The sequence below is a fragment of the Natator depressus genome, chromosome 6, assembly GCF_965152275.1.
Source record: "Natator depressus isolate rNatDep1 chromosome 6, rNatDep2.hap1, whole genome shotgun sequence".
Lineage (NCBI taxonomy): Eukaryota > Metazoa > Chordata > Testudines > Cheloniidae > Natator > Natator depressus.
In genome coordinates this window covers 85,760,136-85,775,880 of record NC_134239.1, presented here as the reverse complement: position 1 = coordinate 85,775,880, position 15,745 = coordinate 85,760,136, and the positions used below count along the sequence as shown (strand labels likewise).

The window sequence follows — 15,745 nt, the reverse complement described above, 5'->3', positions numbered from 1 at the left end:
ATTTTTCTGCAAACTATTCACATCTTTATCAAACTATTACTGTACTACTTGACATACAATAAATTAAGTAAAATGTGTAATGAGTTTCCTTCTTCAGTTTTTAAATACAGAGAGTTAATGATTTTTAGTAGCCAGAGTTCACTTTAAAGACTTCTGCGGCTGGTGGTGATGTGTAGCATTAGCAATTAATTTGTTTGAGAACATCAAGGTTCCCCTTCCCACTCTAAATATGTAAGGCTGGCTCTGGTGAGTTAATTGAACCCTGCCATATTTTAATCCTGTGCTTTATTTTCTTCTCCCTCATAAGCATAGTTCTCATCAGGTGAGGAGAGGGAGACCAAGATCTTAACCAATTGCTAATATCTTAAAGCACTAGGAAGGCATTGCTTGGTTTCTTATTTGAAATAAACAGACCATAAATTGATTATGACCATGGTTGTAATTGTAAGACCTTGGTGTCCAGGGGTAGAATATATATTCTCCTACACAGTATTTGGCTATCAGATCCTCTTTAAATTCTATATTGACTCTGCAAACAGACCTGAATTTAGGTTTGGAATGGAGTCAGTCCTTAGACGTGGTGTTTGGTCTTTGATATACAGTAGATTTCCTTTGATTGTTGGTAATATACTCCTTATATGTTTGAGTAGGGGAAGTATATGTCAAATATTTTTATGGTAAGAAAAAGATGGGGTTATTTTTCTATCTGTATGTTTTGTGTACGTCTGTGTCACCTCTGTTTTGAGCCATCCTCATGCCCAGCACCCATTAGTTGCACACCAAATTTTTGTGTATGTTTGACTCGAGTAAAATTCACAGCTTCTCTAATATGCAGTGTGTACATTTATTAGCCTGATCTTATGTAAAGTATTTTTTTCAAAAAGGGCCTTTTAACTTTGTATGCATATGGGTTGAAAAATCTTTGTTGGGCTAGAGTCCAGGATTCATAGCCTAAGCAGCAGATTCTAATCCTAGAGGTATATCATAACATGAAAAATCCACTAATCGCTACACATGTCTGCAAGAACAATAGTGAATGATGTGAGATATTTACTGATGCATATCTTGGGTGAGAATGTGGCCCCAAATAGTCAACAGGTCAGGGTAAAATAGGCATACAATGAAAGCAGCAAGTATGGCATATCCATCTGCCTCCTCTACTCTCTCCCCCCACCCCCAAATCATGATATGGAAGGAGAATAAATATTTTTAATTTTATTATTACTCTATTTAGACAGAGAAAAAAATCAAGACTTTTCCTTGTGAACTTTCAGAATTATCTGGTACAATTTATTGTAAAAAATGTTGCTATACAACCTTCACTCATTTTGAAAACCTCAAATCCTGGTAATAAGACTCTCCTTACTTGACTATTGATAGTATTATAGCGCATCTTATTTAAACTAAAATAATTTTAAAATTTTGAGCTAGACTGGCTAATGTATTTCACAGCACCTCATAGGCAGTTATCTTAATATTGATTTGCATTTTTATCTTGGAAAGGCAGTTTACATTTCCATCATCTCAATTGCAAATGGGCTGGAATGTTCAGAAGGCTGTGAAACACTATTCCAGGGCATTGAGTTGAGGAGACAAGCTGATTACAAGGAACACTTCATTTTAAGATTTGTGTTAAGTCTAGTATCTTATTATAAAAGTTAGGTACATGCTCTGTAGTTTAAAAAATCTTCTAATATCCATGTTCATTTGATTTATTTTAAGATACACAATAATGCATGCTGTGCATCTAATAATAGAATATGGCCTATATTTTAATACTGTAGATTTTGAAAATAAAGGAAGCTGGAACTGTGCACTTACGGTTACTTGTAGACTTTGCGGCAAAGCTACTTCTAGTCAGTTTCTCTTTCATAAGCAGAGGGCTTGTCTATACAACACTGAGTTTGTGTGAATTGACCCTGCACTAGCTTGCCATACACTGTCTTCATGGACCCTCATGATATGCACTAACAGTTCCCTAGTGCATTTTGATCTATCAAGGACTTTGAAACAGGACTAGATCAAAGTACACAAACGAACTGACACTAACAGACACTTAGGGCTTGTCTACACTGGCACTTTACAGCACTGCAACTTTCTCACTCAGGGGTGTGAACACCCTCCCCCACCGAGCACAGCAAGTTTTAGTGCTGTAAAGCACCAGTGTAGATAGTGCACCAGCGCTGGTAGCTACGCCCCTTGTGGTTTTTGTTTAATGTTTAGCACTTTAACGTTGCCAGTGTAGACTAGCCCTTAGTGTTTAGTGGGCTAATGCAGAGGAGATTCATACCCCAGCTTGCCTCCAGTTAAATGTTTGTATAGAGAAGCCCTATGTTTAATAAGAAGCTGTTTTGATTTAAAAGATGTCTTACCAGACTCTCTTCAAAGTGCTTTTAGAACTGTATAATCTCTATACTCCACTTGTTCCATGTGTTACCTGCTCCACATACATTGACTCACCATTTTTTTCTGCATGTTGCTATGTTAGAGGCATCCCTTTAATTGGACTGATAAGTGTGATGTGACTAATTCCAACTTGTACCACTTCCATGTACTTCTGATTCCCATGCAGAATAGGACTCCCATATTTTATTTCAAGATGTTTTGAAGATACATGCAACTGAGTAACAAGTCTATAGATATTGTATTTACTAATCAAGCTTTATTTTTTTTAAAAAAAGCACTGAAATTCCCATGGAAAAAATGTCAGTGTATAGTGGTTTTTGAAATCATTTAATTAAGATTTCCATCATGAAAATGCGAAGGAGAAAACTACTGGAAGATCATGAATTGTATCTTTATAAGCTTTAGTTATACTGACAGAAATAAATTGTAGTATATGTTCTTGCTGATATACTGCAAAATGGAAACAAACCAATATTATCCAAGGAACTGTTAAAAGATTATTGGGAAAATGGCAAATATAATTCCTATCTTGCAACCCTTATATAAATAATCCCACCAAACAGGATGGATTGACTTAAATCAAAGTGATTTAATTGACTAATTCAGAATCAACCAGCAGGAATCCTTGATATAAATAATCTGTTTTAATCTTGTTTTGCATTTGTAGTTTTAGTTATTTTCCTAAAGAGTGGTTGATTCTTGTTGCCTGGTATCCAGTAAAACTTGTTGATTAGTGACTCAAACATGCAGCTTTTACACTAAATTTGATACCTTTTGATAACCAGGAGGAAACACTACATCTATATCTATTTATTTAAGACTAAACCATTTATTGAGGTTCTTAATTTTTGCATTTTTTAAAATTGTTAGAAAATCTTGAATGGCACATTTCTGATTTATTAGATTAACTTTTACTTGTGATTTGTGTCAAGCTGCATTTGGATGGAAACTAGAATTAAAATAAGAATACACAAAAACTGCAATTCAAAATTGTTTGTTAATTAACTAAAATGAAACTAAATGAGCTGGAAATAAACTTACTTTTCCCTTGTATCAAACACATTTTTCATTTAAAACTAATTTATTAGACAAAGGAAGTATTTTATCTGTAGTTAGCAAACTGAACTGGTTGTTTCTGGTCACTATGTCCTTCAAGGTTTTAGAACTAGTAGGTCTCCTTTCACACATCTCATTTTTATTCATAAATTGGAAGTGGAAAACAATCTTTTCAGCCTTTTCAGCTCTCAATTGGTTTCTCAACTTTGAACCTGTCATTGAACTGAGCTAGTCGAATAAACTGAAGAAAGAAAATATTCATATCTGGGAAGATTTATCAAATATCCATTTATGTTCAGAACTTACTATTGAAATTTTCTCTACAAATAAGAAATTGTTAATGAACTTCAACTAGATTTTTGTGAACTATTTATTAGTATTTTTATTAGTATTGTGTGTAAACTGTGAATCTCTGACAAATTAATTTTCTTTTAGTATTTTAAACCCATTGGAAATTCTTGAATTGAAAATTGTTGGTTTATTTCAAAATCAGGATACTGTTGTTCAACGCTAAAGCTAGTCTAGAAAAATATAACTAAGAGTGTAAATTACTTTTTAGATTAAAATTGCACAAGATCTGATTCGTTTTGGAATGGTGTTGAACTTGCTGATTTTTCAACCCCTGATGCAGTGGAAAATTAATGCTATTTAATTAGTTTATCAGTTTGGGATGGAAAATCATTGTAACTGTTAGACTAAAGGCATTATTGCTGCTTTACATAAAAAGTTTAAAACTCAAAATGTCTTATGTGTCCACTGATTTTTTTTCTTACAGCTCTGCCAGTATCTGCCGTGCTGAAATGTTTTAATTTGTAAAGTTTTCTTCCTTTCTTTGTTTTCTCTGTTGCTGCTTTTTCTGTGACACAAGCCTTTCATTATAGTCACTCTTCTTTTTTTCCTTCCCCACTTCTTTCTTTTCCTTTTTTGAAGCCATGAGAAGCCGATCCATTGGTGAATGTGCTCTGCCATCGGCCTATATACGCAGTGCTAAAAGTGCTCCTGTTCTGATCCATACTTCCAAACCCTTCTTGCCTGATATTGTTCTCACTCCCCTTTCTGATGAGCTTTCAGGTAGTGCCACCTCTGCTAATTTCTGCACCCCCTTTATCACTTTTTTAATTCTTCTGCTTTCAAATTCTGCTAAATCAATAAATTCTTCAAAGTAAAATATTATGGGGCAGGGGGAGGAGAAGGGAAGAGATTAAGAATAAACATTTTGAGTTATGTGAAATATCATGCTATATTTGCAACCCATTCTGGAGCTGTTAGAAGTTAGTGCTGTGCCAATTTTTATTATTAATGTGAAAATAATGGAACTTTTCTGCTTTTTCAGTTTACTCAATAAGGGTAATTTAACATCCATAGGCTGGGGGATAGAATTGCTCTAAAGCTTTATTTGTGGTGGAGGGGGAAGGAGAAGAAAAAGAACAGATTGTTTGATTGGCTTGCCATAGGCAGTCTTTCAGCATAAGAGTTTTTGAACATGCTGTCCACAGACATTGTATTGTCAACATTATGGCAACTGTAATAGAAAAGTAATTTGTGATTGAATATCTATAAAGAGATTATATTCAGAAAAGCCATGTAGCATGGCAAAATATATTCTACAATATGCCTTCCTCCTTTAAAATATATAAAAAGTGGAAAATACATAGTTGGAAATCCCCAAACAGTTTGTTTGTTTTTAAAGAGGATAATGTTTTCTGTACAGAGCTGGGGTTTTATGAAAACATGGTTGGTGCTGCAGGATGGTTGGCTGGAAGTTTGACAATAGCTTCTTCTGGAGTATTTAGTTTTTCAACAAATAAGTAAAATTTAGAATTAGCACAAACACATTTTAAAAGTAACTAGCCGGTTGTGCTAGATGTGTCGGGTTTTTTCCTGCTGTTTTGTAAGTACCTTCATTAAGCTGTTAGTTTCTTTTCTGCTAACATACCTCCTGCCTAACAAGGTCTTCATGAAGCAACCTGACAACTTGTTACCTTTCCTCTAAAATGTGCATTCCTGGCTAGCCCTATCAGCATTCCAAGGTATTCTACTCTGGGAAGCAGGTTGGACTAGAACAAATGGTTTTCAACCTTGGTTTTTTTTTTAAATCCACAACCCACCGTATCCTGCAATCTTTTATGTGTAAAGAATGGTTGGATTTGGGTCTTTGGATAATTTGGGGAGAGGGTGTTTTAGGGGGGCAATATGGTGTAGTCGATAGAGAACTGGACTGGGATTGAGGCTTCCTGTCTCAGCCATTAGTCTGCTAGGTGACCATCAGCAGGTCAGTTTGCCTCACTGTGCCTCAGTTTCTCCATCTGTAACATTCTTTGTAAAGTGCTTTGAGATGTGTGGGTGAAAATAGATTAAAAACTAGATGGTGCCAGTGTACTCCCATTTATAAGAATAGCTGATAAAAGAATCAAGCGCCATATAGTGATCAAAACCACGGGGACAAAATAATTCCCTGTACTAACCTATACTCTGCTTGTAAGAATCAACCGCTTATAAAAATCAAATCTTCTGGGACAGATATGATTCTTACAAAAGGAAAGCATTATTTTTTTTATTTTATTTTTATTTATTTTATTATTTTATTCAGTCAGTCAGTTGTAGATCTAAAAAAAGTGGGGTTAGAGAATTTAAGGTTTCTAGAACAGGAAGAAAGTTAATGGTGGGGCCTTGTGCCCACTGGTGTTTTCCCTGGTGTTCCCTCATAACCCAACTGTGGTGTTTTACCCTAGTGTTTGAAAATAATGCATTGAGGTTTTTGTGCAGAATTTAAATGTAATATTTTTCGTTATAGACTCAATGTTGCTTGCTAATACCATACTATTCTAAAATCTGTTTCATGAAAGATTGGGCTAATCTAAAAGAGCTTCTAAATACACCAGCGGGTAGAATGGAATTAGGAAGATTAATTAGCACTATAAGACATCTAGTAGCCTTATTCTGATGTATATTGATCTTTTAATCTGTAAATCTTGATTAAATATTCTCCTTGGTAAAGAATAAAATGCATTCAGTACAGCATCAGTATACTGGTAGATGAAGCACCAAACACTGTATGCATGCATACATATGTAATAAAGAGCAGTGGAAGTGACTAAGATGTAGTGATAAAGATCCTTAAAAGTGACTATACATCTTAAAATCAAACAAAAAACACTTTTGACTTCAAAACAATTGATACTTTTTCCTATATCATCCTCCTCTCCCACAAAAATAACTGAGGCTCTAAAGCAGAGGTGGGCAAACTATGGCCTGCAGGCCACATCCGGCCCTCGGGACCGTCCTGCCTTGCCCTTGAGCTCCCAGCCAGGGAGGCTAGTCTCCGGCCTCTCCCCTGCTGTCCCCCCGCCTGCGCAGCTTCAGCTCTCTGTGTCACCCGCGCTCTGGGTGGTGGGGCTGCGAGCTTCTGCCAGACAGTGCAGCTGCAAGAGCCGCCGGCCTGCCCGCCCATAGACTGTGCGGCAGTGTGGCTGGCTCTGGCCGGACAGTGCGACTGCCAGTCCTGGTGCTCTAAGTGGTATGGTAAGGAGGTGGGGAGCAGGGGCGTTGGATAAGGGGCAAGGGGTCCCAGGGGGTGGTTAGGGACGGGGGGTCCTGGGAGGGGGCGGTCAGGGCACAAGGAACAGGGGAGGGGGGTTGGATGGTTCGGGAGTTCTGAGGGGCAGTTGGAGTCGGGAAGTGGGAGGGTGTGGATAGTGGGCGGGGGCAGAGACCAGGCTGTTTGGGGAGGCACAGCCTTCCCTACCCAGCCCTCCATACAGTTTTGGAACCCCGATGTGGCCCTCAGGCCAAAAAGTTTGCCCACCCCTGCTCTAAAGTGACTAACATGGGCTTGGAATATCTTGGGTTTTGTTGTTGTTGTTAATTAAATGAACAGAAATCACTGTAGATCAGCCTTAGTATTTAAAAAGGGAAACAGAAGGCTTTTACCTCCCTCTCTCTGATAGTACATCTTGAATTGCGCTGAGAAAAAATTACACCTTCCGGATTCTGTTTTGTGGTGTATAGCGTTTGAGAGGTCATTTAAAAAAGAAAGGAAAAAATATGCTGAATGCTATTCCCCATAATGGAAGGACCCACTCAAAAGTTATTAGCTGCTATCAGAGAATGAAGGCTGCTAATTTGCCTCCTACGCATTCTTAGGAGTTATGAATTTGAAAACTGATTACTGAATTCCTTTAATGGTGCTCAGAACTGGAGACTGGATTTTCTAAAAATATTACTTTGAAAGATCTTTTTTCTGCAGTGGGCCTCTTGCTTTAAAAGGACATTTCCTTTGGTATGAAAGTAATAAGTGCAATTATAATTATGTTGAAATCATCTAATATTTAAGATAAGCAAGCATTTTTCTACTTTTTTTTTTCCAAATACACCCAGTGACTAAGTATTCAGTATACTTTGTACTCCATAAAATTAGTTCATTTGAAGCTATTGAGAGCTCAATCGTGCTTCTGGCAGTAAGCCCTCTGTTAGGGCCAGCATTGCCCATAACAGCCTGAGAGGGAAGCTGCGACCCAGTAAGTTAAGGCTCCACACTTTCAGCAGCTTTCTTTCCACTTGTTTGGAGGTAGTTGGAGCAGTTTTATGGAGACTGCATTAGTTGCAGTGCTGCTATCTGTGATGCAGATAGCTGGTACATGGGCATAAGGGGGCACAATGTGCCCCGTCGTATCCTTACACCATCTTCATGTAGTGCAGGTCACCATTTGACCTGAGTTAGTTCATTGAAAGATAATCCTCCTGGATTTATGCCTTTTCTGTTGTGTGCTCCAGCTGCTATGAGGATACCTGCTCCTATCTCCTAGCATGAAGTGGGGAGCAAGAAAAATTAATGTCTATCAGAAAAATATGAAAAATGTAGTTCCTACCGCAACACTCTTATAATGAAAACATGGACACCCCTTTATAGTGGCCATGAGCTGCAGCTTTATTAAATCACATTTCTGCTTGCTTGATATAATATGATGAATGGTGGAGAATTCTTGATGCTCACTCTGTCTTTGTTTTACAAGCATCCATGTTCTTAAGGGTTATTCTGTTGGGCCCTAACGTGTTGTCAGGCTCTAGCCTTGCATTCAGGAACATCAGGCAGTGAGATGGTGGCATGTTTGGTGGATACCAAAGCGTTCTGTCTAATCACCTGGCAGATCAGCTTTCTCCAAGAACCAAGTAAAATTCTAGATTCTGATAATATTTGAATGTTTGTGGCAATTTATATGTCCAACACAGTGTTTCTAGTGATCAAGGGCTGAGAACTGGTAACCTGAATGGGCACCACATTTAAAATCTGGCATGAAAGCTCTAAATCTCTTTACCTGATAAGATAAGGAAGGAGCAACTTGGCCTGCTCTTGAAAGGATGTTAAACTTTAATGTTGCAGCATAGATGCCCAGACCAATACCATTAACCTTCTGTGTTCTGTAAGTTTAGGCTGTTGACTACAGCCAGTCCATGTAGAAGAGCATCTTAGCATCCCTGAACTGTTCTCCCACTGGGATTGCTAATTGTTTAATATTCTTGGAAAGAATCTTATAGAGGCTGTATTTGTAGTGACTCACTCTTCATACAACCTTAATTTTTGTAAGGTCTTACAGGAAACAAATATATTAGCAGGTCCATGTTATGGTAAGTAATAGCAATGAATAGAGGCCAAAATTTAAAGATAATCTGAGTGAACAGGGATTTCACATCCCATTACACTTTTTTCTTTTAGTATTCTTTTCACATGTGCTTGTTCCAAATCCTTAGCATGTTCATAAGACTGAATACATTTCAGAATGCACAGCTAGATAAGCTAGAAAAATACTGCTTTCATGACTGCCCCTTTGTGCAGGGTAGATGGTGAATAATTTTCCTAAAGGTAAGCTCGCCTATTTTTGTATTAAATGGGACTGGCAGGGACTCAAAACCTTTCCTAAGAACCTCGCTTGTTCTAATTTCTACCATGGGAGGGCGGTCTGATGCAGGCTTCAATTTATTGACATAAAATATCATAGGCCTTGGTATAGATTTCTAACGGTGTGGGAGAAAACTACCCAATGGTGTAACCAGAGCCAATTGAACTGGATTGGAAAGTACAGGTATACATAAACCTATGTTGAAAGCTCATTGTCTGCCTTCACTACCTGGCCACTGCTTCTCTCTGTCCCTGAGTTCCATACCATGTGCATTCTCCCATGCCTCTAAAACTACCAACCCAGGTGCATGTGGCAAATCCCATATAGTGCTAGTATGAAGAGTATCTGACTAGATTAGGCAAATACAATATCTACTGAGAGAGCCTTATAATGCTAAATTCTGTAGGAGGAGAGTTGCAGATTAGTAAAGCCACAAGAGATCCCACTTTTGCAGTTGAGTGGGCAATGGAGCCAGTAGCCATACCAAACATCTGGTCAATCTATCCACCCCCTGGCATTGGCTCTGATTCTGACCCCAGAGCCGGGGGACCTAGCTTACATTATCAGCAGTGAGCTGGAAAGCTTATTTCTGCTAAGGAACAGTTTCTCCCTGTTTTGTTACCTTTGGCTCCCAACCAAAGAAGGGCCCCTCTGTTATGGTTTGTGTGCTCAGATGGCAGTTTTTATACCTCTTCACAGGCTTCAGTCAGCTGGTTCCAGTCCCTCATCATCTCATACCAATAATGTTGTCTCTCTGCTTCTTCCTTTTTCTTTCACCTCACCTTCAAATGTCTTCCAAATTGGGGGTGGAGTGTTCTTTGAGCAATGGTTCCTATTTGTACTGTGGGGTGCACATGCATTCAATGCATCTTGAGACCAGAAAATTTTTTATAGCAATGGTGGTTGTTCCGCATCTGCACAGTCATCTTCCTGGTGCTTCAGACCGAGGGTATAAATGGCAGCATGGACCGATCACCTCTCCAGTTCCTTTCTGCTGCCCATAGTGTGAAACAGAATGCTCCAGGGTCCAGCACTTGCTTCCTTCAGTGATTTTATCTGTAAATATTTATTAGTTTCCTTAAGGTAATCGCTTATACAGGTAGTTGTTCAGTGTTGCTAAATTTGGCGATATTCCCCCCCGGAATCCTGGGCTTTAAGAACTACATCTTTTGTCGCTGATCCTTCCCAATTCAGTGACAACCGCGACCAGTCTACTCCATTGGAGAAGCTCATGTTTACTCCAAGAGTTCAATTTGCCAATCCTTTCCTCCAAGAACCTGCAAGGTACATGAGTACCTACCGACTGAGGAGAGTCCTAATGGACCAGACCCAGAAGAACCCGTTGGGGGGACAATGGGCTGAGGAGCCACAGAGTGCTCCACCAGGCTCTGTAGACTACACTACAGCTACCAAGAAAGGTGGGAATAAGTCCTCCGCCGCCTCTTAAGCGGAAACATGAGGGAAGATCCTATCATAAGAAGAGGGATAAATCTCCATTTGAGCTCTCTCCTAAGAAGGAAAGCCCTTTTTATAAGTCCTTGGGGATGGTACCACAGCACTCTTTCAGAGCATAGCACTAAAACCCTGGCTCTGAAAAGCAAGACTGCTTTGAAACTGGCACCATCGGCTACCCTGCTACTGTCCAAGGCACTGTTGAAAGAAGACTATTGGCCACAGCCAGCACAGATGGTACCAGGATTTTTGACTTAGGAGTCCTCGTTGCCAAGAGCTCTCACTAAGCTGACTCTGATGGTGCAGGTGGAGAGGAGCACTCATTTCCCCCCTCATTGAGAGAAAAATACAGTGCTCAGCAAGACATCCTCATCGTGCAGGATTCTAAGTTTTGCCCATTCTTTCAGGCCCTACCATCTCTAGAGATATTCTGACTTGATCTGTCCAGGAGTGGCACAATGGGGGAAGTCCTTCCACTAGACCTTCTACTAATCAAGGTGTGGCTAAACCAACAGTATTGTCAGTGTATGCAGAGATTTGGTCTCTGGTACACTTTACAAGAAGAGATACTATGAAGCATACAGTACCATCAGCACCGCTCATGGAACATAATCCAACTTTTTTATCTGATGACTCAGACATTGGTGAAAGGATATCACCTCCTCCACCAGCATGCCAATGCAGTCCTGGTGTTGAGAGTCCAGAATCTAATAGGCTTCCTTTAGATCTCAGAAAGCATGAATATTGGTGCCAAGGGAGCAGAATTTTTATTTACTCACTCGACTCCAAAATTTGGTGGACCAGGCAGCATCAGAAAGGAACAGACACCAGCCAAAATTAACCCCTTCTGATAAAGAGGCTAAGCGTTTGGACTTGTTCAGTAGAAAAGTTTTTTCCTCCACTAGCCTGCAATTCAGAATAACAAACTATCAGAATGGCCAAATTCAAGTTTGTAACTATAAGAAATTCACAGAATTTCAGATCAACTCCCGCAGGAATTGAGTGGACAATTTGGAGTGCTTATCGAGGAAGAAAAGCTGATTGCGAGATCATCACCGCAGACTGCACTTGCTGTAGCTGACACAGCCTCCCATTCAGTGGCCATGGCAGTGGTCATGGGGAGAGCATTGTGGCTTCGGTCCTCTGGGTTCCTGGGGGAGGTCCAATCCATGGTAGAGGGCTTGCCCTTTGAGAAGAGCAGTCTCATTAGTGAGAAGACAGAGGTCCCTACGCTTAGCAAAAAAATTATAGGTTTCAGAGTGGTAGTCTGTATCAGCAGAAAGAACGAGGAGTACTTGTGGCACCTTAGAGACTAAAAAATTTATTTGAGCACAAGCTTTCGTGGGCTAAAGCCAACTTCATCAGATGCGTGCAGCGGAAAATACAGTAAGAAGATATATAGCTATAGATATATACAGAGAACATGAAAAAATGGGGGATGCCATGCCGACTCTTAATGAGACCAATCGATTAAGGTGGGCTGTTATCAGCAAGAGAAAAAAAACTTTTGTAGTGATAATACAGGATGGCCCATTTCAAACAGTTGACAAGAAGGTGTGAATAACAGTAGGCACTCACCGTTTGCTTGGGGTTTATACACCAGCATCCAAGAGAGTTCCGTAGGCTGCAACCATACAAGCAAAGATCTACTTCCCAACCATTTTTCCACCGCAGAACTTATGAGCCTCCAATGCAGTGTCAGAGGCTGCAGAGAACTAGACAGACTGCTCCTCTTGCTCTCACCTTCGGAACCCAGCCATCTGTAAGGAAACAATTATGACAAGATTGTCTAGAGCTGTGAACCAAGTCTGCTGCTGAACTTGTCTTCCTATACCCAATTTGGAGGCCATCTAGTCTATTTCTTCAACAACTGGTGGATCAAACATCCAACAGATAGGTCCTCGACATTGTTCATGCGGGATACACGATACAGTTCCTCTCCCTTCCCCCTTTACAATGTCCAGCCCTGTTTCTCTTCAGGGACCACTGACATGAAGAGATGCTCATTCAGGAAAAAGGTTCCTTCTGCATCTGGGAGCCATACACTCCTCAGTAACAAGGAAAAGGGTTCTATTCAAGATACTTCCTGATTTCCCCTCTTCCCCCCCCGCCCCTCCCCCAAAAAGGGGAGAATGGAAACCTATCCTAGATCTATAGTGACTCACTATCAACATTCGAGCAGTACATTTCGGAATGGGAATGTTGGCAGCAACAATTCTCTCATTAAACAAAGGAGATTGGTTCACAGTTCTCAACATGAGATCCCTATTTTTATATAGATATCCACCCAGCATACAAGAAATTTCTCAGGGTTGCTGTAGGTCCAAAACACTATCCCTACAAGGTGCTTCTTTTGGATTTCTTACAACCCCAAGGGTGTTTACAAAGGTGATGTCAGTTGTGGCAGCTCACCTCCAACACAACAGAATTTCTATCTTTCCATACCTCAATGATTGGCTGTTGACATGAAGATCTCATCAAGAGGTCCATTCAGCAACAACAGCTCTTCTCAAGCTGCTGCAATCACTGGGCATCTGTGTAAACAAAGAGAAATCCATGTTGGTCCCTACATAGATGCTCTGATAAAGTTTTGTCATCACTGAACTTTATCAGAGTCAGGGCATATCTCCCAAAGGACAGACTCCTGATCATGAAGGCACTAGTCGCAAAGCTTCAAGCCAGTCCACAGACATTGGTTGGGTCATGTCTTAGGCCTGGTCTACACTAGGGGGGGATCGATCTAAGATACGCAACTTCAGCTACGAGAATAGCATAGCTGAAGTCGACGTACCTTACATCGACTTAGAATCATTTACTTCACATCCTCGCAGTGTGGGATCGACGGCCGCCACTCCCCCGTCGACTCCACTTCCGCCTCTCGCCATAGTGGAGTTCCAGAGTCGACTGCAGAGCTTAGTCTCTTAAGCCACTTGGCTGCCTGTGCATATGTAACAATGTTTTCAAGGCTTCAACTTCACAGCCTAGAAGTCTGGCTCAATATAGTATATGCCCCAAGCAGAGAGAGCATGGAAAAACATGAATCTATCTCCCAGAGAGCGTGAGACTCACTAAATTGGTGGAAAAACAGTTACCAACCGTGTGTATGGGACTCCCATTTATTTCCCCTCCATGTGAGAAAATAATCACCACAGAAACCTGCTTGTTGAGATGGGGCACTCATCTGGGTGAACACACAGCATGCATGAGACATATGAACTCTACAGATGTCTAAACATTTTGGACTTGTAAGCAGTCCTCAGTTTGCGAAAGGTTTCTTCCATAAAAAGAACATAAAAACAGGACATGTTCAAGTACAGTCAAACAATATGATGGCAGTATTCTATATCAACAAGCAAGGCAGCATGAAATCCAACCCAGCCATCAATTTGTATACCAGCCATCAACCTGTGAAATTGGTGAATCAGTCACCACCTCATTCTATCAGCAGTGCACTTTTCAGGGATACACAATATGCTTGTGGACAGCCTCAGCAGATTCCTATCTGGGAATCAAGAATTGGAACTACAGAACTGTCTGGTTCAATCGACATTCCAGCAATGCGGACCCTGACATGTGACTTGTTTACAATTCAGGACAACACAAAATGTAGTAGCTATTGCTTTAGGGAAACCCAGAGTAAAGGCCCCAAAGGGAAGACGTTTCTACTGCATCACGGCAGCTGATGTACCACTCTCCACCCGTCCCACTCTTACTATGAGCACGGAGAAAGATGAAGCATGACAGAGCATGGGTCGTCATGATTGCTCCCAAATAACCCAGACATTTCTGGTATCTCTGCATTCTTCGGATGTCAGCTCAACTGCATATGACCATCTTTTTCTCCGGGCTTTCCTTGCCCAAGTGCCTGAGCACAGAGTGGAGGAGCAATCAGGGCCTGATCTGGCTGTCCACCATGCCTTACTTCTACATAACGGAAGGTGAGACTGGCTAAATTGGCTGTGACCGCTCTTCCGCCCCCTTGTTCACAAGGGTGCATATTAGAATGTTAGTAATCTTTTTATCAAAAATGGCTTTCAGCACCACTGGACTTTGAGTTTAAGATTTTTCAAAGGACTCTAAGGGAATTGGATGCCAATCCTATTCATATTGTGTGGGAGTTAGCCACCCAACTGACTTTGAGACCTTTGAAAATCCACACTTAAGGAAAAAAGTTGTTGACCACCAGCCAAAGTTCACTAGTTAAGAAGGCTCAAAAGAAAGAAATACTTCCAAAACCTTCGCTGCATGTGCACTGTAATACACTAGCTTTCAGAAAGAAAATGACTAGCTCCAATCCAGCGTCTGAGATCTCACTTTTTCTGGTGGGGGAAAATGTGACATTTCTCTTTGAAAGTCAATCAGCTGACAGACTTGTGGCAAAAACTGAACATCTGAATCTCGAGTTTACTCTGGATTATACATATAGGACACTTTTTTTTTTTTACTATGGTTGTAGTTATTGAATACAAGTCTGTCATTTCTACACCTTTCAGGTGCTTCTAAATTGTGCTATAGCTCCATGAATAGAATAGCAGTAAACTTTCCAAATTTAATCCACAAAATAAAAATGAGGATTTGCAAATTGATCCTTGTAGTTAGAAATGTGATTAGTACAGTCTACTTTCTTTGGAGGCATATCTGCAGTCTTCTATCAAAGAAAATTTTTAAATTAGAATCTTTTAAAATAATTATACATGGCTCCATAACCATTTGGGACACACTGTGGTAACTAAAACATACAGGACATTTCAGAGAAGGGAGAGTGAGGCAATGTTATTGATGAAGCAAAGGAAGGAAAGATGCCTGGAAGAAATGGATTTGAAGGTGTTGGGCAGAGAACAGGCTTACTGAATAGGAAGTGGGAAATTTTCCACGGATTGGGATGAAGAGGCAAAGGAAGCAGTAAATTGAGAGAGTACGGAGGAGCAGAGGGA

At 40.2% G+C, this 15,745-nt stretch overlaps 1 protein-coding gene across 8 annotated transcripts in view; it reads left to right on the top strand.

Annotated features, from left to right (window-relative positions):
• The window catches only part of RALGAPA1 (Ral GTPase activating protein catalytic subunit alpha 1), a 237,625-nt gene that overhangs the window by 61,664 nt on the left and 160,216 nt on the right, over positions 1 to 15,745 (top strand). For 5 of the 8 annotated variants that reach the window (XM_074955871.1, XM_074955866.1, XM_074955868.1 and 2 more), the window contains exon 17: positions 4,393 to 4,533. The exons of the other annotated variants lie outside the window; for them this stretch is intronic. In XM_074955871.1, the coding sequence (XP_074811972.1) occupies positions 4,393 to 4,533 (141 nt within the window). The remainder of the gene's footprint in view (positions 1 to 4,392; positions 4,534 to 15,745) is intronic. 8 annotated transcript variants of the gene reach the window in all.